Source organism: Metarhizium robertsii (genome assembly GCF_000187425.2).
Source record: "Metarhizium robertsii ARSEF 23 chromosome Unknown MAA_Scf_12, whole genome shotgun sequence".
NCBI lineage: Eukaryota > Fungi > Ascomycota > Sordariomycetes > Hypocreales > Clavicipitaceae > Metarhizium > Metarhizium robertsii.
Window position 1 is genome coordinate 16,338 of NW_011942152.1, and position 26,586 is coordinate 42,923.

The window sequence follows — 26,586 nt, forward strand, 5'->3', positions numbered from 1 at the left end:
CTCGAGAAAGGCAACATGACAGCTCCTCGACTCCCGCTGTGTGACACGTAACAGGGGTCGCTGGGGGCGCTTCTAGTGTGGGCTCGCCGCCTTTATTCATTACAACGTCCCAAAAGTCCATACGACGATGCGATAGCATAGTGCATTCGAAGAAAATCAACATACAGGAGGAAGCGTGACCGAATGACGTTGGGCTGTGGGTACAATCCCCAGTAGATATATTCAGAAATAGCTGATGAACGGGATGATGGGAACAGACACTGTCAATATGGTTGTTATACGTGTTATACGTGTTAACAACGGATCACGAAAGTTGCCGTCTGGCAGTTATTTTCTCACACAAGTGGATTCCTATTAGTAACATGTTCTGTTCTGTGGCTGGTCAAGGATCATGGCTTATTTGCGACAGTCATACAGCAATTTCTTGGCCGCCAGGCAGCAGTATTGCTGCCCAGGACAGAGAGTTTGTGTCCACGAAGGAGGCTGGTGCTACATGGTAATACGGGAAGCATACCCCAGAGTTCATGCCCACCCCATCATGTCCAACCACAAAATTGAGTCTACCGCTTTGGTGGCGGCTAGTGGATACCATCTCTCCCTGCTTCAGTCTGTACCTGTATTTATTGAGTAATGCAATCGCTGCTACACAGGATGTAATGTAGGCTGCTATTGTGCTGGGTTCGATCAACAGTGGATCAGGTGTTGTAACGGTCGGCCGAGAGGTGGCTGGAGGTGGGCCAGGGTCCGTCGACTGGTGCGCCGAGTTGTACGAACCCCTCCCTCCCTAGCAGAGTCATGTTCGGCCCATTTCCTGTTGTTTGCAACGAGTTATGTAAGTCCTGTACACATGTAAGTATATGCAGTGCGGCAACCATGTGTCATTGCTCCGCAGTTGTGTGCAGCGCCCCGCAACTATGTGCAATGCTCAAGTGCTGGTCGCCGCGGTCATGCCGGCGTTGGTGATGCCCGTTGCCGAGTAGGCCAGCGAGGGTGCCGCGTCTGACGTTCGACAACGCGGAAGCATTGGTAAATAACTTCTGTGTGTCTCAGGCTGGCAGGCTGGAGTTGTGGGAGAAGCTGACAACCGGTCTCCACGTAGTGTCCGACTTTCTTATACAGCTACACTCCGGTTTGTTTAACTGTACGTTGATAGATTCGCGGAAGAGTGTGCAATTAAAACGGCGCTAAGATGTTAGATACACCGGGGTTATTCAGATTCTCGATGGGTTATGTAGTGAATAATCGATTCTTATTGTTGTGGGAGCGGGGTTGGGCTACACCTTATTATTGCACACATCTTCGTCTCGTGTTGATGTACAGTACATACAGTATACTGTAGTAAAGAGACTAAATTTGGTTACGCACTTGACATGGAAGATCTATTCTCTGTGGGTCAAGTACTTGTGTTCTGACTCATTCTTGAGTGGACTGGTTATGTGTGTGCCTAGGCACCGTTATGGCCGTACATCACACCACCTGGAGGCTTCCGAGGCTAAAGGCTTGCCATACATACCTGTTAGAGCCCGCTCTAGCCAAAACAGGGCCGCACGCAGGCGCGCATGGCCTCCCAATAGTGGCATGTTGTCCAGTCGTGTAGAAGGTGGCGAAGAAAGCATCAAGCTCAAGTGTAGGATAAATCCATGTCCATACAGCCCAGGCATGTGTTGTGAGTGGGCACTTTGCAGGGAATACTAAGTGTCATGAGAGGGGAAGACGTCAGGGACGGCATTGAATTGGAGTATGCTGAACAGAGGGAAATTATATTTATTGTTAAGTGGTGGCTAAGCCCCGGCATTGAGTGTTGTACGTAGACTTTCGTGTGGATGGTACTTTTGGTTCGCCCAAGGGAAAAGTGATGCAGTACTGCAACGGGGTATCAATAAGTCAGTTCAAGTCTATCTCTCTTAAAGGTAGGCAAAGGGGGGTTGGGGTTGGGGTTGGTAGTCACGATATCTACACATGGTGTCTCTCGCTATTACGGGACTACACATAATGTCACATGTGATATTAATTTGTGAATATTGCAACAGTTCTCGTTTGATGCCACTCCGTTCAATCATCCTACCTGGATGAATAACACAGCCGCGGTGTACGGTTGATGTTGGTAAACAATGAATGTGTAGATGGTCTCGGGAGCCTGACTCAACTTGATGGGTTGCACTCTTTTGGTGGAGCATTGAACATAGCCTGTGACGGACACGACCACATCTTCAAGAGCAAAAAGGAAAACAGACCGAACTGGCCGAGACCACTTGCCGGCCGCTCTTTCCACGGGTTGACATTGAGGTCGATGCGATGGCCTGGCTTGTACGCACAGCACTTCCCTTTGCGTCAGGGGCGAACATGGGAGTGCGTGTGAACGGAGGTGCGGTGTACCATCCTGTCTCTGGACGTCAAATACAGGATGAATTGCTTCCGTATCCAACGAACCTGAAGCTGTATGTGAAAGGCCCCTAGCGATTTGATTCAACTAACTAGTCCCTAAGCTGTTTACTATCAAGACAAAGAAGAAAAAGGAAGTATAAAACGCAGTAACATGATAACAGCGACTTACATATTCCCAATACGCCTCCACGGACGCTTCAGTCAACACGCTGGCGGCACAGCCGCCGTTCAAGCGTCTTGGCCCGTTACAAATTTCCCCTGTGCGGCAACTTGTAGTAGCTCGCCATATTGGGATCTAGATAATGTCGGACCGTAAATATATCCTTTTCAAATCTATCAAGTGCGTCGTAGCTGCCGTGGAGGTACTCTTTGCCGAGAGTGCTATCACGGAACTTCAAACCTTAGCCTCCACATCTCGGCTCGAGGACTCTGATAATACTAAAAAACCTCGGGGATTATGACATAACGGTCAATTCAATCGTAATTGGTGTTTTGGCGTACTGAGGTTGCACCATGTCGCTTCTGTGTCTCACCCGCTTTCGTCTTTGCCTGGCTCTTGGGTCATGGTTGTACTTGCTTCCTTGGAAACGCCGTTGTGGGAAATCCGTGCGTAAATGTAATTGCCATAATTCCCACAGTCACCATCACCTGATGTATTAATAACAGCGGCATACACAAACTTAATACGACCCGGCCTGCTGGCGGTATCGGAAAGCTTCTTGCGGCGAGCGCTGTAGCCAGAAAATTTGCGGGCAATCCACTTATAACGACGCGGCGCTTTCACTGAGTTGATCATTTTGGGAATAGGAGTTGATGAGATGGAAAAAAAAAAAAGAGAAATAAGACGGGAAATGAGCTGGAAACAGACGCATTAGAGGTGTTTAAATATCTATAACGCTGTGTGGCATTGCGTTCAGTAGTTGCTTCAGCACTGATTGGCCTTGGTGCTTGCGTAACCTACCTCCAGCATCTGCCTTCGTTTTGCCGTGCAAATATGTACCTGAGGATTCATATGACTTCGGGTGCTAACTTTCCATCACTTCACAACTTGTGTATTCCAGGACTATGAGGAACGGCCCCACCTTAGGACTTAGCTGTTAGAATAGGTTGGCACTATTATGGAGACAATGCTGTGATGTATGCTTGTCTGCTCTGTGAAATTATCTAACTTGAAGAGCTGAGGTCCTGTACTTATCTTTACTTCATTCCGGTCGTTGGCCAGCCTTCGTATTTTGTGACCACTGACAAGATAACAATAGCTTGAGTCAGAGCTTCCCTTGGGAACCGTGCAACTCTTATGGAGTTCTTGCTCCTCAGATAATTCTCATTCAATACAACTGGCGCCTTCAGCGCCATTATACTCGACTTTTGTGACCCTCAATTGTCTGACAGTTATGAGCCCGTTAGCACTTCAGAGCCCATCATAGCTACGCTGAGCTTGCTGTCTGGGCCCGTTCAACCGTGGATAAATCATCCGAAATCTGGCACCGCCGAGCCTGCCATGCAGGGCCACGGGTACTTGAACAGCTTGTTCTGCAGACAAAGGGAGTCCGAATCAAGGGCCCGACAATTGTTCAATGTACAACTTGCGGCACAAGCAAGGCAACTGAGATATCTCCCGCAGGGAATCACCACACCGGTCAAGACAACCGTTTTACCGTATATTCATAGACATCTTCAACGACCTGATCGCAATGACAAGGACACGACAACAACAGGAAACTGCGGATGGCTATCGAAAATAGACGTGCGTCCGTTCTTTCAATAAATCGGGTCTCTCCAAAGAAAATAACAACATGAGACCTAGTGTTGGTTTGTGTAGGTTTAATTCCTCTCATACCTAGATATACGTCAAGGCATTGCTGACGCTGTCGAGGTCTGCAATATGAAAACTTACTTGCAGCGAGCGAAGGTGAGACAGAGATCCAAAATAGATAAGGACAAGTTGAGAGGCTGCTTTCATCTGCCATTACCGCCTTACTTGCGCCGTCATTCAGCGGCAAGGACAGGCAGTGTGACGGGCCCAGCCTCTTGGACGGCGGCTGTGCCGGCCATCACTAACTCCCCCGGCGGGTTGATTCTAGAGCCTTCTATGGAGGCATATTGGAAGGATATAAGGCGTTGTTTCTATGTCACGGGGTATTAAATATGTAGACTTCCTTTTCTTCTTCATCTCGATAGTAAAAGCATAGGGACTACTTAGTTGAATCAACACGCCAGAGGCCTTTCACAGGCAGTGGCGGGGAGAGCCGGAGGCATAACGGAGGTGCAGTCGCTACTCAGCCTGATGTACATAGCGGGATGACGGTGGGTGATAGTGTCAAAACGGTCAAAGAAGGTGGCACAACTACTTCGCCCTTTTCACGGACTGTGAGTCAGCAGAGGGTGGAACCCGCCACGACTTTTGTGTTTCTCCGGTACTGTAGGTCCACAATTGTCACGTTATGAGACTCATGCTAACTAAGCTTCTTCATAAAATTCATATTCTTGTTTTTCCGAGTGCTGCAGACGGAGTCTGCAGCTCTCTATTTAATATCAAAAACTTCCTTTCGTCCGAATCTGTTTTTCGGCTAACTTGAGTCATGATAACCCACATAATGACAGATGGAAATTACACCAAGTTTGCTTGTTCTATCAACAGAGGCAGTTTTATCCGACAACAATGTCAACGCGAAGATCAGCGCTTGTGTAACATGTAGTTCAAGGGCAGGGCATAACGGAACAAACTTGACTCGTGAGAATGGGTGAGCGATGGCTTTCCAGAGCGGAGTTGTTCCGCGCATTGATAACATGACTGACAGACCCGTCGTGATATGGTCGTGTTCCGTATGCATCCCTCCTGATCTACAGTATGTACAGTAACTACATATGTACATAGCACAAACATTAAGCAAGCTCGATAAGTACGTGGATCTTGTATGTATTCCTGCATGTGACATACGGAGAGCAACAGCACATAACGGCCCTGGTAAACACATTGATGGGTCGCCTAGCCGTAGGACGCCATTGATTTCAGAGGACTTCGTCGTATCTATATATAGTGTTGTTTGATTCCCAAACAGCAAACCTACGTAGAATGTGAGATTGCCATTTATTCTCATCTTGTTTTCAAATTGATTTTTGACAATGCTTTGTCAACAACAGGACAATGCTTGCGCAATCCCCACGCCATCGCTCATTGTCAATCCCAGTGCAAGCGATGCTGCGGACTTCAGTGACATCCAGAGCCAAGGGTGCACGACTAGCGTTGGCTGTGGCAACTTTTATCTAAACGAATTATCTGCACTACTTTCACGGCAAAACATTCAGGCGCATCATACGCGCGGGCAATTTTTGCCGACCATTCCTCAAATGCACGACCGCGCTGCACCACTGCCTCATCTCATCGTGTCACCCAAAATTGAGGGTGAGGTTGTTCAGACTCTGAGGGCATTCAAAAGACTGCGCCTATACGGAAGAATCCCGCTGTCTGTTAAAAGTGGTGGCCATGGCTACTTCAATGGGGCTTCTTGCACAGGCGTCATGTTGAATCTCTCGGCTATGACCGGGCGGCGAGTCGACAACAACACGCTGCTCTTGGAGCCCGGGTGTCTCCTCGCGGGGAGCATTGATATGCTGGCCAAGAACCAGAAAGCGGTGCCTCACGGCGATTGTTTCGGGGTTGGCGCAGGAGGCCATTTCCTTACCGCGGGCTGGGATCTTATTCTTGCCCGGCATTTTGGTCTCGGGTGCCAGTCTGTTGTCGGTGGGCGGGTCGTTCTTTGGGACGGAACGGTGTTGGAGGTGGATGACAATCATGCGGAGCTACTATACGCGATGCGAGGCGGAGCAGCCGCGGGGGTTGGTGTTGTTACGAAAATCCACCTTTGAGTTATCGACGAGCCTCGCCGAGCAACTTGGAGATTTACACGGATTGACAAACAGCAACTCGCAACTTGCATCAAAAACAACGCTTTTGCAAACTCGTTAGGCTTGCCGAGAGACGTGTCCGTGTCATTTCGCTTTCATTTCGAACCGGATACGACCGAACCAGTCTGTTCTTTCAACATTGTCAGTTTATTGACAGCTGAGGAGACCATCAATATTCTCGAGACACATTTGGGCCAAGAAGTTTTTCGTTTGGTAGATGACACCTCTCGGTGGCAGCAAAGGCGTCTGCTGGAATTGCGGCTGATACCCGCTTTAGATCACCTGAAGAAGAACCCGACGAGGCTGGCCGATGTTACTCAAGAGGACTTGCACAACAACCCGCTGGACTATTGGACTGAAAGTTCAACCAAGCGCGAGATGGACAGGTCGTACTTCACCTCCATCTCTTACTGGGTGAGACCTAATTGCGAGGACATGTTTAATGATTTGTACCATGCATTCGAGGAGGTCCCGAGCCGCCACCCAGCGAGGGAGAGGATGTACGCTCTTGTTATCCTAGGCGGTGGTCGTATGAACGAGCTGCAGGACCAGTGTGCCATGCCACTCGGGGAGGCGTTAGCTCGCTTTGAGCTACACTGGGATGATGACGCGAAAGAAAGGAGATGGAGCGAAAGGTTTACAGCAAAGATCTCTGAAATCTTGCGGTCTGTAGAAGATCCCAGCCCGGGCAGACCGTACCGAGGAGATGTCTGGATAGAGGGACAGGACAGGGACGCTACGCTTGATGCCATCTTTAAAATATATGATCGCCGTTTTGTCTAAGGAACGGTAGGCTGGCGTGTTGTGCTGCCAGGGGCATGGCTCGCACCATCACTGCCGAGGAGACCAATGCACATTTCCTCATGCTTAGAATTCTGGTCTGTTTGCCAAATGAGCATAGTAAATATACATACATGTGGTTACTACATTGACACCCTTAACCTGGTAGCTCCTGTGGGAAAAGAATTCATGGGGATGCGGAGGATGCGTAGTTGGCTGGATATACACCATATGCGCCACCCGAAAGGGGTCGAATTTGTCACGCTGCAGTAATGGTGTTTGCGCCAAAAACTTCTGTCATTCCAATGATGAGGACAAGGTGGAGGTAAAAAAATTTTTTTGAGAGAGAGACAGAAATAGAGAGAACAAGAAATAGACTCCTTGCGTGGTCGACGCGTCATCCCTGCGGTCAACAACAACACCTGGAAATCGTAAAAGTGCTCGCACCACAGCCACGTATCCTGTTTTCGCCGCGATGTGCAGTGGAGTTTGGCCTACGACGTCCCTGACATTCACATCAAGGTCCGAGTGTGAAGCCAGATATTCAATTTCCTTGACTCGACCGATTTGCGCTACCTCCGGTAGAGCATTAGTGCATGTATTTAGCAAACGGCGATGAAAATAATGGCGAATGATATCGAGCAACGGATGACGGACACAAGCCTGTTCCAGGACGTCAAGTTGTGTGAGCGATGAGTCTTTGAATATGCAAAACAACAATTCGACTGGTGTATTGTCCAGTACTGCATGTGGTTTCATTAGTACGTATTAAATAGCGTTTAAATATTTATAAGGTTGTCGAAAACTTTTAATTTGATCGATATTGTGAAGACCTTGGTTCTTTTATCGCGCCGCCGGGGCCGGCTGGGCATAGGTCTGACGTGGTTCATTGGTAGTTGGGCTGTCTAAATATGACGATTAACTGTAGAACATGACATCAAAGCTAGGCATGGGACTTTGCCATGTTGTAGCTCAACTTGCGCTGCTCAACATGACCCTTATGCAGACTCTTTTGTGTCCAGACACCTTATTATTTTGTCTCAGTGATCCTCAGGATGCTGTGAAAATCAATTCCCATCTACAGCTTATTCCCCCGGCCTGCGTTTTGCGACTCGGGTGGCGACCAACTACACAAATTCCGTCTGGTACACCAGGTGCACCCATTGTGGTACCGGCATTGTCAGGCAATGAGGTAATCGTCATCCCTGAGGTAATCTTCGTCCCTTTATAGCCGCACACATATAGCCTGAAGTGGCAGATGGCGCTAAACGCGTGGTGTTGTACTCGTGGAAGCTACCTGTTTCCATAGGTTGCCTCCAATTTTGGCTGAACACTAAGTGTCCATTTTGGACAAGTGGAAGAATAGAGTGCAGGCAGTGGAATGTATGCCGGGATACAGACAGAACGTAAATACATCCATAATAGCCATTATTCATGTAACGCAAACCGATCACGACTGCGACCTACCTTACCGGTGTTGGAGGGGCAGGGAAACTTGAAGTTGACGATGCATGTGGTGAATGTGGCACTAGTTTCCCGTGTCGAACGAATGGAATGCTGTAGCTGCGGGCTGGCTGGCAACAGTTGATTGCAGGCGTAACAAGTCGGTGTGGTGTACGGCCATGACAGTGCCTGGCTGCAGTACGAGATGCAGGCAGCGCGTGGATAATGCAGCGCGCTTACCCCTACCACCGCGCCTTGGCAAGGAATCGACTCGACTTGCGTGACTCCCCAGGCGATAGCGACTGAGAAGCTTAACATAAACTTACTAACCAACAAAACATTGACCAACAACCGGGTCCGGCATTCACACACGAAGTTGGTCAGCCAACAAGCCAATAAGCCTTGTATTGTTTTGATGTGCATAGGGCCCCAAGCCATAGCCAAAAGTGATACATCACTGTCGTTGCATCCAGCATATCCACTGTCCAAGACAACTTCAGGTATACGTCGATCGTGTTACAACAGCTGTGAAGCATTCAATCGGCGTATTCCGGCCCGGCTCCCGTTCTGCCAAGTCAAGACAGGACTGGTGCACAACATGGCCAACAAAGGGTGCACAACACACGGGCCAGGATGCAACTGCACATGATTTGTTGATGAAGGATGAAGAAGGATAAAAGTTGCGACCGTCCCGCACCATGTCGATTATTCTGACTTAACAACCAGGTACTTACCCCAGCTACTTGATAACGTTCGTTTTACGGTGATCCGAGTTGAAAGGGGTTGAGTCACATGTAGGTTCGTGCAATGGACACGCAAGGTTTTCTTACGACTCGGTTGGTTGATGGTGTCGCGTTTTGAGACGGGTATTAGCTATAGTCATGGAGAAAACGTTCCAATTCTTGTCTGTTTGTTCATTCATAACTGTGTTCCCTTCTCTGTTGTCTGTTCCCCTCCTTCCCTCCACCGAGGAAACTCCCGGTCCTTAATACCTTTGGAATACTGCTGCCTAAAGGTAGCAGAATTACGACTACCATTGCCACCTGGGTGGCAAAATGACCGCGTAACCAGCTTCAGCCTGGATTTCAGAGACTCTGCTGATTTCGGCCATTGATTGTTGTTGCGATTGAACTTACTTCTATTAAATTCTGGCTGACAGCTCTCATACATATAAATACCTAGTGGCACGGTCCGTGCAACTAGGCAGCAACTCTTCTGCACGTCATGCTTAGTACATGACTCGTACCAAGTCAACAATTGTTATTAATTGTCAGTATAGCGGTTCCCAGCAACTCCTGCATTCCCCAACTATACGACATAGAGACGCCTACCGTGACCCCCGCCGTAGGGCTTTTTACGCAAGCTCGGCCATGCTGGCCTTCGTTCATAGATTCGCCTTGGTTCCCAGTTCTTTTATGAACATTCCCGCCAGGTCTTTCGATTTAGACCAGCCCAAGGTGCTCTAAAGAGATGCACGTCCACTGAGGTCTAGCCCCTGCTGTGGATTTTGCCCGACAAAAGCACGGCAGTGTACTGTAGTACTTACTTGAGATCGTCTGATATAACAACTGATTCTCGGACTGTGTCATTATGAGTAGAAAGCGACTTTTCCATACCTGGCCCGACTGCCTGTATAAAGAAACAGGCCTCCGCTTCCATGACCTTGGGAAAATCGAAACCTACATCAAATTGATCTCACAGCTCCTGAGGCCCCAGAGTTCATCATGGAGCCAAGCAGTGGTACGAATTCGCCGAAGCTGGTGAGAGCCCGCGGAGTATTGACCAGGTACAGAAGTCGTATACCGAGAACTGCCCAGATTCGGCCGGAGACTGACACTTGCCTGCCATGCTCTCGTAGCAATAAGCCGGAGCTTGTCTTTCGCCACATCGGTCTATTTCACCGTGATTGATCCCAGTGGTACACACGTGAGGCCATTAAAAGCTGCACGGGAACCGTTCATCTCTTTATACATACACAAAAGAAACCTTTGATAGTTCAGGCAGTAGCTGCTGCCTGGCAGGCAGCTGCTGCAATGCCCCACATGAGGTACGATCAGGGTAGGCCTGATATGCGACATGGTCTATATTGGAGCTCACCCCACCAGCCGTACTAAATTATGTGTACTAGTGCATTGCACAGCGCCCACGAAGACCACGCTAGTCGTAGAGTAAATGTGCAATGCCACACCTCGGCATTTGACGGCATGGTTAGATGGCATGCCTCCCAACGACACTCTCGGTCAAGCGCGACAAGTATGCAGATCTATAACTTTACAATCTTGGCGCGGACACAGTCGGAATCAGCCACGGGTCGAGAGATGAAGGAGTCGCGAACCGGTAAGACGTCCTTCTCGGTAGTATTGACGAATTCGAAATTATACTGAGTGAAGAGAAGTGCTGCTGCCAGCTTTAGTTGCACAAGGGCAAGACTGGGTATTGTCAGAAATACGGTGGCACTATTATGGAGATAAAAAATTGTGATGTATTCTTGTCTGTTCTCTTCTTGTTTAACTTGAAGAAGTGAGGCCTTTTATCTTTACTCCCCAACCTTCATATTTTGTGGTCTCTGAGAATCTAACAGGTATCTTGCTAGGGCATAGTCGGAAATGATTGGCTATTCGCGGCCAGGACGAGAGATGCTCACTTTTGGCCAACACATCTGCGAGTGCCCCAAGAGATACCATATACTTTTTAAGACGACTTGCCGCCCTCCAAGCCATCGATCGGGAGAAAACTCCGAGAGATTAGGGAATATCCTTTCGTCCATGTGGACAAAGTAGTTTGTCGAACTTAGAGGGGTCCGTATTCTCGTTAGTTTGCTGGGGAGGTGTGTTTGCTGAGCAGAACTCACTCCGGTTGGTATGATCCAGTTACCATATTGAATTGGCTCTTGGGCAGCACGGGACAAGCAACTGAGCGCACCGTGATTGAATCTCAATGCCTCCGTGACCACCGCGCACTTGACATCATCTTGTCAGCTCGCGGAACTTGCGTTCATGTCATACACAGTCTAAACTTACTAGATATTCTCTCTTGTCTAACAAACTGAGCACTGAACTTTCCGTGGCATCAAAGGGAATGTTGTCGAGATCTTTTCTCATTTTTCCAGAATCCCTTCATGCCGTGCCACGTACTAGATGAGTAGTGTCAGCGTCCATGAGGTTGTCTTGCTGCCCACGCCCATCAGCGATTTACCCTCGTCTACCAGCCTCTGGAAAGACTTCTCGTCGTCAGGCAGGTCATTGTCTAGCAATCTTGTAAGAACAGAAGCAGTTGCGGCCTCGTTATTCAATTTTCTCTTCTCGATTAAAAAGCTCTCGACTCTTCTGCGGACAACACCCTCCCAGTTCAGAACCGCAAGAAAATCTTTGCTGATCCTTCCCACAACCCATGGAGGGATGCGGCGTACAAGCCCAACAACCCAAGGGAGCTGTCGAATGAAGGCGCCAGTTTGGACAGCACTTAAAAGTATGCGCTTGAAGTCCTTCTGGAAGTCGTCGTTTTTTAGGCAGTCGTAGCCCTCTCCAAATGTGTATTCGGTGATTATGTCGTTTGCAAGAGCAAAGGGCGATGTCGAGACGCACCTCTTTCCGGGTTTGAGCGAACTTGTCGAGACGATTGCATAGAAGTCTCACCCTGCCCTCTATCAAATTCTCGATTTCGTAGACCTCCTTCTGCGAGAATCACATGTTCAAAGACCGACGTCGAAGTTGTGGTGCTCGTGTGAGCATGCTGCGAAAGCCCTGGTGGCGACATCTAGGAAGACGACCCAAGCATCGTACTTGTCACACCTCTTTGAAGCCAACGCATAGATTTCGTCGTAGAAGGTCGCATCGAGGATGTGGACTTCCTTGGCGTTTATGCGAATAATTGGGCCTAAAATGGGGGCGGGGCGGGGGGGGAGTTACAATGTTGACCGACAGCCTCTTTTCCCCGCTGATATTTTTGGGATTCATTTTGAACAGAATTCGTAAACGAAAAGGAATCAATACAGCACCGTATTTCTCATGCATCCGCCTTATCTATCGGTAAAATTGTCCGCCCTTGACCACGTCGTAGAAGAATTCATACCACCCGGTGGCCGCTGCGAATTTAGGCCCGGAAAGCCGGCGAGGGGGTGGAAATAAAGACGGTGGATGATTACTACAATATAACTGAAAATGGTGTATGCGACGACCAGGAGAATGGTGGTATTTGTGAGCGCCATGGATAACGGTTTTGCACGGGATCGTCAGCTGCGCGACACAACTGCGTGAGGGGGTCCTCGAGGAGACGGAAGTGTTAGGTTCCTGGACTAACGCATCCGCCTTGCAGGGCTCTTGCAAAGTGTCGTACCACTAGTCAAATATAAATATTGGAGAGTGTTGGAACGATGGGACTAACTATTCCAATCCCACAAAGCGGGTGACGTCCACGCGATGGGCTAGCCTCGAGTGGAGTTGGTTTGTTTGATGATGGCAAGGCTATCTGCTAAGCGGTAAGTGTATTGAAGCCACTTCTGACCACAAAACATCGATGCCTCAGTAGATGTCGGCGATATGTGTGTCTCGATATGTTCATGCAGTTGCGGGCGTGCACCGCCTGGCTTGATAACAATGTAGTCCCTTGACAGTTCTCGAGCATGTGAAAACACCGACGTGAAGCCGCAAGTTTGTCATCGAAACTAAATTGGTAGCGGGGCACTGTGATTACTGAACAGTGCCATATTTGTACTCATGATCTGTGGTCCTCGACATAAAATGCCCACGTTTCGCCCCCCAAGGCCTCTACTGTTGTGTCAAGACTCGCTTCAATGGAGAAACCGAGAGATGAGCAGTGTTTGAGGGCCACCAGACCATCTGAAATTACTAGGCCAAGCCTAAGTATCATGTGGCTATTCCGCACAGAACATGACCATGGAACTTTCCCCACTATTGTCGTTATGTTGGTAACATGGGTCTTGTCTCTGTCGGTTTCAATCTATTGTGCCATACTCCGATCCGACAACACGACCCGCACGCCAGTATGGGATCAGAATTACCTTCACCCACATGCGCTTACTATGGACGGTATTGTTGCATCTTTCTTCTGGTTAGTTTCTCCCAAAGGACTGTTGCTCCTTGTTCCGTTCTAACTGCTGAACCTGAAATCTGATAGGATTGCCCTTTTTCTCTTCCAGCTATTTTGCTTAGTATACGCCGTGCTATCCTTGGTTCCGGGTTACATGAATTCCATTGCCAATGTAACCGCTCACTTCGTAATGTCGAATGTACTTCATTTAGTGTCGGCGATTCTCTACGTATCCTCGCAACTCGCATGGGCTGAAGCTGCATTGGTCCTCAATTTTGCAAACATGTCCTCGCTATACTTTCGCCTCGCTGATTGCCCCTGGCTCATTCGCTCTTCCATGGCCTCTGCGCCTCTCGCGTGGGCATTCTTTGCCATGCTTTGGAACGGTGCTGGCCTAATCCAGCGGGTTACTAACACAGTTTATTCGGCCGGATCAATTTTCCTGTGGTGGATTCTCTGCTACGGCATTTTTTTTGCTCTCAAATATAAGGTAGGCGCCATTCTGTGTTGATTAAATATTTCCCGCTAACTAGTGTCAAGGACGACGTAATGTGTCTTTCTTTGAGCACGCTGACAACATCGGTTGGGCTATATCACGCAAGACATGATGCCGAGTTTCACCAATGGGTGCCCCCCGTTGTGATTTCCGCGGTCTTGTATGCCATGTACTTGGTTATTTTCATTACAAGGTGGCAGTCTCACAAGTTACGTAAACAAGCCTCTGTGGTGGGTGTTGTGGGATAGCCTAGCTAAAAAGACTGGTTCAGTCAATTTGATGGTCAAGTAGTTCTTGGGGAAGCAAGTGGCCACGGGACCTGAACGCTCTTTCCCACACAAATTTTGTCTTTTGCAAACTATTTGTCGCCATTCCGCCTTCTTTCGGTCATCCGTATAGTGGGTGCTTGGCACGGCGTATAGTACTTTATGTGTGAGCCGGTGGGTTGCGCCGTCCCGTAATATGTCTCGTCCCTGAGACACATGTCTGATGACAAAAAGTATAGATCAATGAGACGTACAGTATTGTTCGTGGAGTTCAGCTCGTTGGTACTGTATATGTATATCGAAAGCAGAACGTTTCCATTCTCCTTTCCCAGCTTCTAGAAATAAGGAGCTCCCTGCCTTCTTCGCTTCCCTCTCTGTCAATACAAGCTTTCCTGTCAATACAAATTGCCATTAGGCTCATCCTAAATTGACGGTTAATAGTCACCATAATGACACAGCAAAGCGCCATTAACGAGACAGCCAAAGTAAGTTCCGGTTGTGCTTCCTGCATAATGAAGTGCTTTAGGAATGATTGTCCTCCTAATCCCGATGCTGTCTTACCTGCTGCTAGGAATAGAGTTTCCCTTGTGGGCGTCGTTTCTCCGTTACATGCGCGTCAGAGCCGCCAAAGTTCCTCAGTGCTAATTTGCAGCGGTGACCAGGAAATTGATAATTGCCGTAAGACGCTTGAAGAACTGATTCCCGCTGTGGAAAAGCGAAGTGGAATGTTGGACGTCATGGTGGACAAAGGTGAGGCTTTAAAGCATAGCACCGGACAGTTTCGCAGGGGGGCCAATCGAGTGCGCAAGCAGATGTGGTGGAAAGACATGAAGTGGCGCATATGTGTAGTATCTGGAATTATTATCGTCTTGCTGATTATCATTATTTCATCTGGTTGGTTTGTTGGCCTACGCGGATTAGAAGCCTTCTAACTATCGAACAGTCCTCATGACTCGATGATATCACAAAAGGCTTGCCGTCATTTCTTTGTGTCTCGGGTTATTACAGCGTACTGAGGAAATAGCGTACCGACGGTCTCGAATATGACATGTTGAAGGCCAGACGGATTTCGCCAGCCTGCAAAGCAGATGGTGATTTCCCGAACTAGCGCAGATGAAATTACAGAGATTGGATTGAAATGATGCAAGTAGATTTCATTTTTTAAACTAGCCCTTTTGTGTAGCTTTTGCAAAAGTCTGGTAGCGTCTCAAAATTGCCCAGTTCTTGAAAGTAATACCTATTTTAGAACGGCCATCTCCGGCCAGCTTGGTACACTCGACTCCTTAGCCAAACGCATGTCGCATTGTTTTGGAAGGTTTAGGCATAGACCACAGACTCTCGACCGCATACGAGGTTCTATGCAGTCATCCGGGGCAGGTCTGTCTACATACAAAGATGTGGCGTGCCCAAGCATGTCCATACGGCACCGATGTTGTTGGTTGAAAAAAAGCCTATCCATGCCCCACAAATAAACGAACCCTTGTGGACTTGTCGGTGTGCCATCGAGAACGAAATCGCTCGTCGTGGTGGTGGTCCATGGAATAATTACCCTGCTAGCTCCATCACTTCCCCACACCGCCTTGGTTTCTAATGGGGTCTGGGTTCAGAACTACCTGCACCCGACGGTCTTCACTATGGACAGCATTGTAGGAACTCTATATTGGTTAGTTTACTGCGCTCTAGATTGCGGCTGTTGACTTCTCGAGTTAACGATTTCCACACAGGCTCAACCTCTTCGTCCGGCAGCTTCTGTGCATAGGAATCGCTCTAATACCACGGAAACTTGCCTTCAGAGATGCAATTGTCAGCACAAGCAGCCACTTTATTGCATTCAACCTTCTGCACCTAGGGTCGGTCACATTGGTCGCGTACTCCTACTTTGCCTGGGCACAAATCATCTTGGTCCTGAATTTTGCGAATATGTCATCACTCTACTTCCGATATCACCATCATGCCCTGCTTGCCCATTCCGCCCTGGTCTCTGGGCCGTTGTCTTGGACTTCTTTTGCCATGTACTGGAACGGGTTTCGCATCAGCCCACGGTCTGAAGGAGCGCACATTGTCGGGTCCATCTTCTTGTGGCGGATGCTGGGCTACGGTTTATTTTTCGCCTTTGCATACAAAGTAAGCATTTTACTTATCACGTGGCAGTTCTTCCCAACTGATCGTAACACAGGATTTTACAATATGCCTCTTCTTGAGCTTCCTGGCAACTTCAGTTGGCGTCTACCACGTGACGGCACACAGCCATCCTCAGCAGTGAGTTCCTCCTATTGCCAGTGCGACTGCACTCTTCACTGTGGCCGTCGCGATCCACCTCTCGAGATGGGCAAAGTTAAGGAAATGCGAGAGCATTGTCGAAGCGGATAACGAAAGGGATGCTGGGTATGGCACAACTGGTGGAGGAAGCAACGCTATGCAATAAGTTCGTCGTTGCGCGACGTGATGCTCTGCAAATTCCGTTGACATTGGGCGCTTCATGCACTTTGGATCAACGGGCTTGGCTGTACTTGTTCCGTAATTGTTGGTCAGCGTTATCTCAAGCGAATTGTATGTAAAAACAGAAATAATCTATATGTGACGTTTGCCGAGGATTCACTGTACTGCGCTTGGCCTCAGAAGTAATATATGGTTGAAACTGAAAGTGTTTGAGGCAGGAGTAGGATACCCTGTACAGATCTGAAGCTATTGATCCTCCTGTTCTCCGCCGATAGGCGATACCAAATTCAATTCAATCCTCCTGTTCTCCGGAAAAAAAAAAGGGATGTCTTCATATGGTACCCCCTCTTAACTCTGAGTCGGAAGGCCGCGGCATGGGAATGGGACCTCGAATCTCCTGCTCTGTGAAAACAAAACGGGTTGTTGCGGGGCGCGGACGTGCTGTCAATGGCCTGACGCTTGACAGGAAGTGAGTCAGCGAGGGGCTAAAATTCATGTCCGCCACCGCAAAGGTAACTAGTTACCTTAAAATAAACTGGGGAATATGCAGACACCACCCAACTCGTCCCCATGTGGCCAGGATAATGTGACGAGCAGGATTGGGCCGAACCATTGCACCTAGCTGGTCCGCTCTTTTTTTTAAATTTTCGTTCGCGAGGATCGATGAGGGTGTATTTGCAATACCGTAACAATGTCGTGACAACCTAGGAAAGCCTGTCCTCCTTGTTGCAAAAAGGTGGTTTCGCTTGTTGCTTGGCAAGCGGATGCTAGGAGGCACTCACAGAGGAAAAAAGCCAATGAACCCTGCGGCCTTCCTTCCGCCTCCTCAACATTTCCATGTAACCACCAGTCTTCCATCGGACATGACGATTTTGGCATGCTGCAGTTTAGGAATTTCGAGTCAGATACGACGTCGACCAAGTATTAATATTTCTTTTTATCTATTTATGATACATAAAATAAATATATAACAATGTATCTCAACAAGAGCATGCGGGAGTGAAAGATGCGCGGCTTTGTTATGCCTGTCAATGCGGCAAAGAAGCTGTAACTGTCCTAGTCGCGATACCTCCAACAGAGTAGAGTGAAATGAGGCTGAAGCACGGCCATGACAGATGCACGGCACGGAGAAACCAAAATGAAAATTAACTCGAAAATGACGTTAATAATTCAAGGCCAGGAATCCCTTTTTTGTTGTCGTTCTTGGAAATTCTAATAAAACGTGCTGCAATTGACTTGACAGCCAGGCGGGGAGAAGCGCGTACGTGATGCTTTCATATATTTGATTTGGTGAGGGCGTAGTGGTACTGGTAGGTGGCGTTATCTTTCTGTAGATAAATCCCGGCAGGTTTTCGAACCAGTTGGTATGCCTTCTTTCTTGAGGTCCTCTATGGAAGGCAGCTGGGGATAGTGTTCGTCTGCAGGGAAGGCACCTTTGTGAGCCGCCTCTGCCGCAGTGTAAACATGAGCCGGGGGTGGGGTTGCGGACGGCATTTCGGGCAGCTCAATTGATTAGATGTGTATTAATAGATTTATTCAGTTTCAGTCGTTTTTGCCGATCGTGCTGTGTAGGATGTAGGAGGTAGTTTTGGGGAGAAATGAAGTTGGACAAGGTGACGGACGTTGTGTTTGTTACAAGTTTATATCTCTGGGGGGGCAAATTACGAAATCAAAAATCGCGCCAGGGTCCATGCAGGGCCTGTTGGCCGTGGCTTTTGTGAGTTGCGGCAAGGGGGCGGACATGCGTCAGGAGGATCTCCATTAGCGATATTCAACACCTCCCGCAGGTCCGCCTGCACTACATCATTGCCAGCGGACAAATAGCGGTTATCTGCAGATGTGAAGGAGTATACAAGATCAAGGAATTTTTTGCTGCCGTTACAATAGTACTGTACAGTACAATGCTGTATCTTTACAGCAATTTATGCTCTGGAACGGGACCGAGCTTGTTGCATCGAGCCTGGAATGCTTGAAATAACCTGGATTTGATATCCTGGATACTCTCATCGAGTCCTGCTAACAACGAGAATGAACGGCGAGTTCTGCAGGCACAAAAGTTCCAAGTGGCAACCAGTGGCAACCGAAACTTGTTGGACATGGGGAGCAGCACAAGGGACAAGTGGGGAGGAAGACCTATCGCGGACGGTGCACCCCTCTTCAGCTCTTCAGAGCGTTACAATTCGGTTTGATTTTGAACCGATGGTTGCAGGCGTAAGTCACAAAAGGAAATGAGTGCTCGTTATGAATTGTTGGGATATCCTTCCATTATTTGTGGACTATTGGCTTGTAAACAAGCCTCCGACCTAGCGACCACCCAGACGACCTCAGGGAGTAGCGGAACTTCAGACCTTGCGATGCTATCAGCCCGCTTCATCCACAAGTTGAATGATATAAAGTCCCAAGTTCCGCGGATACAGTATCTAAGTAGAGCCTATTTTCTTTAATTCATGATCTCTTGATTCCACCATCAGTTGACAAAAATGCCTGGGCAAGATCGCTCCGGTCGTCACGCGCTATCAGGGGGGCCCTGTGCAGCTGACCGAGATTTGTATCAACATCTTGACAAGTCCCAGTGATGCACCTTTTCATTGGTACGAGACCACCAACAGCAATGGTGTCCGTGGTGACCTACGCCGATTCTCCGAGTTGTTGAGACGGCAGACCATTCGAGTTCTCGATACCCGGGAGCAGCCTTTACCAGCAGACGCTCTACTGCATGATCGCAGGGCATCTGTCCCAACTCTGGTTGTGTCGCCGCGAAACGAGCAAGAAGTCTCTCAAGCTCTTAAGGCTTTCAAAAAATTACACTTATATGATAGAGTTCCTCTGTCGGTGAAGAGCGGCGGCGCCATGGCTACTTCAACAAGGCGTCTTGCACTGGGGTTATGCTGAATTTGTCTGCCATGAATGAACGCCAAATCAACGGCGCCATGCTGTCTCTGGAGCCAGGGTGCCTCCTTGGGGCGACGATTGACATTCTCGCTAAGAATCACAAAGCAGTGCCCCATGGCGATTGCTTCGGCGTCGGCGCAGGAGGCCACTTCCTCACTGCTGGCTGGGACCTACTACTGGCTCGGCGCTTTGGTCTCGGGTGCCAAGCTGTTGTTGGTGGAAGGATTGCTCTCTGGGATGGAACAATTCTGGAGATTGACAAGAAGAACCATTCGGAGCTTCTTTACGCCATGAGAGGCGGAGCAGCCGCATGTGCCGGTGTTGTCACAAAGATATACCTGCGGCTAATTGACGAGCCACCTCGGGCGGCTTGGAGATCTACGCGAATTAACAAACAGCAGCTTGCGACTTGCATAAGCCATGGGGCCTTCTCAAAGTCTTTGCGCTTGCCCAGAGATATCACTGTGTCGTTTCGCTTCCACTTCGATCCGGATCAGCTTGAACCGGTCTGCTCTTTCAATATTGTCAGCCTGTTGACTGTTGAAAAGACCATGGAGGCCCTCGAAAGACATCTTTGGGGGGACGTTACGCGTATCGTAGCAGGGAAGACTGAATGGAACGAAAAGTCCCTTCTAGACTTACGACTGATTCCTGCTTCTGGTGGCTTGAAAAAAAGACCCTGCAAAGTTGGCTCAGGTCACACAAGCGGGCTTTCACAGCAGCTCTCTATACTACTGTACCAAAAGCTCGACCAAGCGTGAGATGGAAAGGTCTTTCTTCACATCTATATCCTACTAGATCAAGCCGAATTGCGAGGGAATGTTCAGTAAGCTATACATGTCGGATAAGGCTGCCTCTGTTAGTTGAACAAGCAGACTTGACGTAATTGCTAGATGTCATAAAATCATCGATATCAGTAGTTGAGAGGCTGGCCAGCCACCCTGATTTCATCAGGTGGGTGGGAAGTCTTCTAAACTAAAGATAAAAGACATGAACCCTTCTGAAGGATAGAAAAAACAACAATAATTTATATTCAAGAAATAAGCTTAGTTAACAATGAGTCTCATAACGTGACAATACAGTGCGTTCCAAGATGTTCGTCATCATCCTGCACGGGAACGGATGTATACCCTCGTTATTCTAGGCAGTGGTTGCATGAATGATCTACAAGGCCAATGTGCCATGCCGCTTGGCGAAGCGTTGGGCCGCTTTGAGCTTCACTGGGATGATGGCGTGAAGAAAGAGAGTGGAGCGAGCGTTTTACGGATAGGGTCTCCGAAATCCTGCGATCTGTGGAAGACCCTCTTCCTGGGAGACCCTACCGGGGAGACGTTTGGGCCGAAGGGCAGGACGCAGATCCGCGACTTGACACTATTTTTGAAGAGTATGACCGACGCTTCGTCTAAGCATAGCGGCCTTCACAAATTGAGGAGCTGGAAACGCTGGGATGAGACAGATGTATAATAACTCGGATTTTAGCGTCCGAAGTACACCACTCACATTGGTCTGTAAGTACGAATGTTACGATCCCAGCTCGTTAATTCCAGTATTAGTATTTAGGCGCCCCAAATTTTCTCCTTTCTAGATAGCTACTAGTCCTTAGCTCCCAACACAATCATCAGCATAGCCCTAAGTTCACATTCCGAGTGAAGGCACTGATCGATCACTGGTTACATACGGTCCACGACCTATCATCAACGTAACACCCAACCGCTCAGATTGACTGCCTTAGTGTCTTAACCAACATAAAACCCCAGTCTTTTTTGTCGACGATTCCAGTTTTTTTTTGTGTGTCCACTGCTCACGTCCCAATCTATTTTGTAGACAATTCCAGTTTATTTTGCCTGTCCACTGCTCACATCCCAGTCTTTTTGTCTGTCCACTGCTAATGTCCCAGTTTTTTTTCAGACAATTCCAGTGTTTTTGCTTGTCCACTCCTACGGCGCGCCGGGTTTATCCCTTGGGAACCCCAGTCGTTACAAAACAGAGTGAGCTACCCTTTAGTCGCACAAACATTTGGTTTAGTTGTCAATACCAAACAAACTTCTCTCATTTCGCGGGCGTCGCATGTGTTATAATATCTTCAGGAATGTACTCATGCTATGTAACCAACAGCCCTAGATGCCACTCTTCCTGGCAGGCGACTTTGGCCTTCCACGGAGGAATTGATCTGACAAGTGAGGCTTCAACAGAAGTGGAGACAAAATGCTCATCCATTCTGGTGGCGGCGAGGGTTACCCAAAGCGGTTCGTCCGCTCCGAGCTCTGTCATGCTTCACAAGTACAGTTCCCCGCCTGACAACCTCAGAGACGCCGGTCGATCGGAGACACATGCCGCGTAGCCCCGCAATTCCACCGAGTGTCCCCGCTTTTCCCGTTATCTTTCTGATCTAGACTGATGACACCGACATTATTTAATGGGGCGGTTTCCATTTTTGGTTACGCTCGTCATTCATTTCCTAACAAGTCCAGTTCAGTCTGTTCGTCATCCTCTCGAATATTTCTGACGGGTCCGATTTGGTCACCCACCAATTATTTTCCAATGAGCTTCGTTCAATTTGGTCACTCATCACCCATTTTCTCATGGGTCTGGCTTATTGTTATGCCCGGTTCACCTTGGCCAATCACCGCCCATTTGCCGCTTATTTTGTAATTGGGCTGATTTATTTTGGTCACAAGCCATTTATTTTGCAATGGGTCGCGTTCAGCTCGGTCGTTATCACCCACTTTATTTCCTGATGGATCACTCTGACCACATTTAGTGTATTTTCTTATGGGTCACGTTCCGTTTGATCGTTGTCTCCTCGCTTCCCCTGACACCCAGTTGTCTTCTCATGGTCATTTCTGACTTGCTGCCAGTTCCCCTGTTGTTTCAATGACACAGTCTAGTGATATAATACACACACACACACACACACAATTTATTCTTCTGTGCAGATATTGCTTCCGGTGCGCCTCTCTCTTTCTTCAAAATATGGATGTGGAGATACTTCAAGATACTTAGCAGTACTTCTTCGTTTGATATCATCCGAAATCGACCTCAATTTATAAGGACCCACAAAGCGCCGCTTCGAAATACCGCTGTCCTAGGGGTACGGTTTAGTAGCTAGAAGTATATAGAGAGTCCGTTGGACCCGCAGCTCACCATGACAGTGCGGCTTCTCTTCCTCGGTACTTTGCTTTGTCAGCGGGCTACAAACAAGGCTAATATAACGTGATTCAGGTCGCATGTCCAAGGCGCTTTTCCATTCCAATCAGGCTGATATTGCCCCTGATTTTGATTGGGATCCGCAATAGCCCCTAGATAAGATCTAGAGTGCCATACTACTTCCCCCATTTATTTTTTGAGCTTCAAATTGTGAATAGCTTCATGGGCAACATTGTGGAAGCAAGATTGGGTATGCAACTGTACTCATGATAGGTACTCACTCACGTGACCGTGTCTGGACGAGGGCGAGCTCGAGGTCGTGCTGTGCGCCTTTGTACCGGTTAAACTCGACTAAGCAACAGAGAGTGTCCTGCAAAAGGCATAAAAAACCATAAGCAAGAGTGAAAACTGGCCAAATGATGATGAAACTGACTCTCAGAGTCCCCATAGTCCGAGTTCACACAGTGAGGAATCTCAGCCTGCGACCCCAGCGCCAAGGAGCCGTCTGAGACCTGCAGGGAAACAGCCTGCGTCTCTGCCATACGCCGAGCGAGTTTCAGAAACATCGGACGAAGACGACCTAACGATACCATATAATATCCAATGGAAACTATCCATTAATCGTAGGAGGCGGGGGGGCTGCTCTGAGTTAGGCGTAGTTACGCCGGTGCGGATCTTCTGGCAAGATGTCTTGGAAGCCAAGTTAGACAAAGCCGTCAAGAAGATGAAGAAGTCCTGTGAGGCAAGCAGCACAGAAATTAGGCTGACCACCACCCATCATGGGACCCCACCTGTCGATTTAAGCTTTGACGAGCTGAATATTGATTGGCGAGCCGTTGACAAACAACGCAGGGCATGGAACACGCTGCCGGTCTCACGCAAGAAGCACAATGTTATCACCATCTCCATTACATTCGAGTATACAGTTGTTGGCACTGATAAGAAACCCAGCGCATCTGCTTCAGCCGCCCAGCTACATAATATACAAGCCAGGTTTGGAGACGGAACTACCATGACCCGATCGGTGGCTGTCTCGAAGGCATACAATCTCATGAGATGCCCTGGTCCACCATGTAAAAATGGCGACCACTGCTGGCAGTATGAAGGCAGACATATTCGGCTCTTTTCTCATCATATAGATGTCCTGGCCGATCACCTACATGCAGGGAGGACTTTAAATGGACACCATGATGTTCCAGAAACCTTTCGTCGTTTAGTGCTAGCCGACGAACGACAGCAGGAAGACAGGGAAGAGAAGCAGCGCCAAAATGATCGACGACGCAAGCGGAAACGACCGGACTCGGATAGCATATCTACCAGCATTTGCCATCCGGATCAGTGTCCATTTGGCGGTCGTCCATCAACTCCTGAGGTAATCTTCCCTACGTCACCGCTTATAGCTCTTGGAGAGCCAAGGCGAGGCCTGCTTAAGGCATATGATGTGTGGCAGATATGTCAAGCAAGTGATGACGAAAAAGAGTCTTATAAACGCATCCAGAATTTAAATCTGGAGCGTAAATACGACCTTGAAATGATTGCGAGTAACAAGCAAAGGGTATTTCAATATTACCTAGAGAACGACGTGCCAGAGGGTGTTGCGTGGCATTACGTTTGCGATATTAAAGCGTTTTACAAACTACGGAAAGAAGAGCATGCCAAGAACGTGGGGTCGGCCAGTCAGGGGCGTTATGCTTTGGTGGCAGTTAGTGCTTCTTTATATTGGGGGCTGCTTGGTGGCGTATTACTTTACTCGATTGGGATTTGCATGCAACGGGGACAAGTAATGACGGACGACGGAGCACAATGGTGTTGTGGAACATATAGAACGCGTTCTTTCTTCCCTTTCTTGTTGCGTTTCCTTTTTGTTTTTATTCTAGGTCTTCTTCATTATAGAACTGTGCCTTTCTAAAATGTCCCCTTGCCCATTTCCTGCCAGTTTCACCTCGTCCCATAGTATTAATCTCTATCCGTAAATAGTTTTTCAAGTCCCCGCGGATATGGTCTTCGTCCTCTAGAGCCCGGCTTTCTATGTGGTTCTTAAGCGAACCAAAGAAGTACTCAATCGCATTTAAGTCTGGAGAGTATGGCGACTGTTTCACGATTAACACGCCGGCTTCGGCAAATAAGTCTTTGACCGTTTGGGAGATATTGTGAAATGCTGCGTTGTCCATGATTACAACCGATCGTGGTTCTGGGTACCTGCCACAGTGTGGCAAAAGATTTACGAGAAAAGACTCGAACACCTCCAGATCCGTAGTGCCTTCATACACCTCAGAATAGATTACCCCATCTATAGTATACGCAGGGAGGAAGGAAACTCTTTGTCCTCGATGAAATGGCTTTCTCTGAATGGGAGGCACGCCTTTTGGAGCGTATCCCTTCTTAGGTATCGCTACTTCACGGTCATCGCCGGATTCATCAACGCAAACCAGCTGCCTAAGCTTAAAAAGGGATCGTCTATGTATAAAATCGTCTCGTAGATCTCGGTTACGTTCTTTGGCAATAGTAATCATCTTCTTCTTTGTCCACTTTACGCCTCGACCGATCGTGGATCTTGACACACGAATGCCATATAACTTATAAAGAAAGTTCGCTTGGGCTCGTTGACTCAAACTAGGACGTCGTCGTAACTCGTACCAAATGGCCATCCACATGTTTTCTGTGACTTCTGGTGGTCGACCAAATGGTTTCGGGGGGCGGTCAATCGTGCCATATCGCATGATGTTTGATCGGGCGTTGCGGACAGTTCTTGTCGTGCATTGTGGAAATACTTTGGCTATTTCCTTATCTGTCATCTTATGCTTGCCCTGATACTTACTGATAATGGTATTTTCCAGCTCCTTTCGCTCGATCCTTGACAGCTTAGGCGCCATTATTGGAGGGGGGTGGCAAGGTCAGGGATGCCACACCACGACGCCGAGAGTGCGTCGCACTTAATACGCCATGTTTGGCTAACGGCAAAACTTAATTCCGGGGGTAGGCCGTGCAGATACATTATTAATAACATTGTGTGGGTCTCGAATTTTGCTTGAAAGAGAACAGAGTAGAGGAAGGAATATTTGCACAAAACACATTGCCAGAGCAGCTTCGAAAGGATTGGAAGCAGCATTAGAACTAACGAGGCTCAAAGGCCTGTCCACCGTAACGGCCAGACAGTTGTTTTCCGCCACAGTAGCCCCAGTAGTTGACTATGCCTCGAATATATGGATGCACGAGTACAGGTACAGAAACATGGCTCCGATTAACCGGGTTCAAAGAGTAGGGGCGCAGGCGATTGTCGGGACCTTTCTTACAGTAGCAACGAGCATCGCAGAAGTTGAGGCATCCGTATCAACGGCGCGAGAGCGCTTCTGGAAACGCGCAATTAAGTTCTGGGTTGATATCCATACTCTCCCTAAAACGAACCCTTTGCACAGAATAGTATCGCGGGTGCGGAAGTCTTACCGGACTGCTCGATCGCCGTTTCACCAAGTAGCATGCAGGCTCAAAGACGTCCCGTTACACGAACTAGAATCTATACAACCATTCACACTAAAGCCGTGGGAGAAACGAGTTCAAGCTTTCAACTATGAAAATGCACCTAAACAACACGTGGAATGGGACATTCGTATAGCCGTAAGCAGCTCTGCACGCAACGGTGTAGTAGGGGTCGGTGGAGCTGTCCGAGGCACGCCATTTATTGACGGTGACGCAACAAGTGAGTAGTTCTCTTTTACTATAGGCCTCAGGACCGAACAGAATCCGTATTCTGGACAACTAGCAGCAATGGCGCATGCGTTA

At 48.4% G+C, this 26,586-nt stretch overlaps 4 protein-coding genes across 4 annotated transcripts; 2 read left to right on the top strand and 2 right to left on the bottom strand.

Moving 5' to 3' along the window:
• Positions 1-5,511: 5,511 nt before the first annotated feature.
• Positions 5,512-7,077, top strand: MAA_00095 (FAD-binding protein; the record flags this gene model as incomplete). Its single annotated transcript, XM_007818093.2, has 2 exons — positions 5,512-6,225; positions 6,310-7,077. 2 exons carry the CDS (start codon positions 5,512-5,514, stop codon positions 7,075-7,077), a joined length of 1,482 nt encoding a protein of 493 aa, XP_007816284.2.
• Positions 7,078-10,780: 3,703 nt separating this feature from the next.
• On the bottom strand, positions 10,781-12,273 carry MAA_11648 (uncharacterized protein; the record flags this gene model as incomplete). Its single annotated transcript, XM_011412563.1, has 3 exons — positions 10,781-10,946; positions 11,652-12,039; positions 12,102-12,273. 3 exons carry the CDS (start codon positions 12,271-12,273, stop codon positions 10,781-10,783), a joined length of 726 nt encoding a protein of 241 aa, XP_011410865.1.
• Positions 12,274-19,670: 7,397 nt separating this feature from the next.
• MAA_00096 (FAD-binding protein) lies at positions 19,671-20,420 on the top strand (the record flags this gene model as incomplete). Its single annotated transcript, XM_007818094.1, has 1 exon — positions 19,671-20,420. The coding sequence occupies one exon, from the start codon at positions 19,671-19,673 to the stop codon at positions 20,418-20,420; it is 750 nt and encodes a 249-aa protein (XP_007816285.1).
• A 4,254-nt stretch (positions 20,421-24,674) lies between these two features.
• On the bottom strand, positions 24,675-25,679 carry MAA_00097 (TPR domain protein; the record flags this gene model as incomplete). The annotated part of the gene is made up of 1 exon (XM_007818095.2): positions 24,675-25,679. One exon carries the CDS (start codon positions 25,677-25,679, stop codon positions 24,675-24,677), a length of 1,005 nt encoding a protein of 334 aa, XP_007816286.2.
• Between the last annotated feature and the right edge of the window lie 907 nt (positions 25,680-26,586).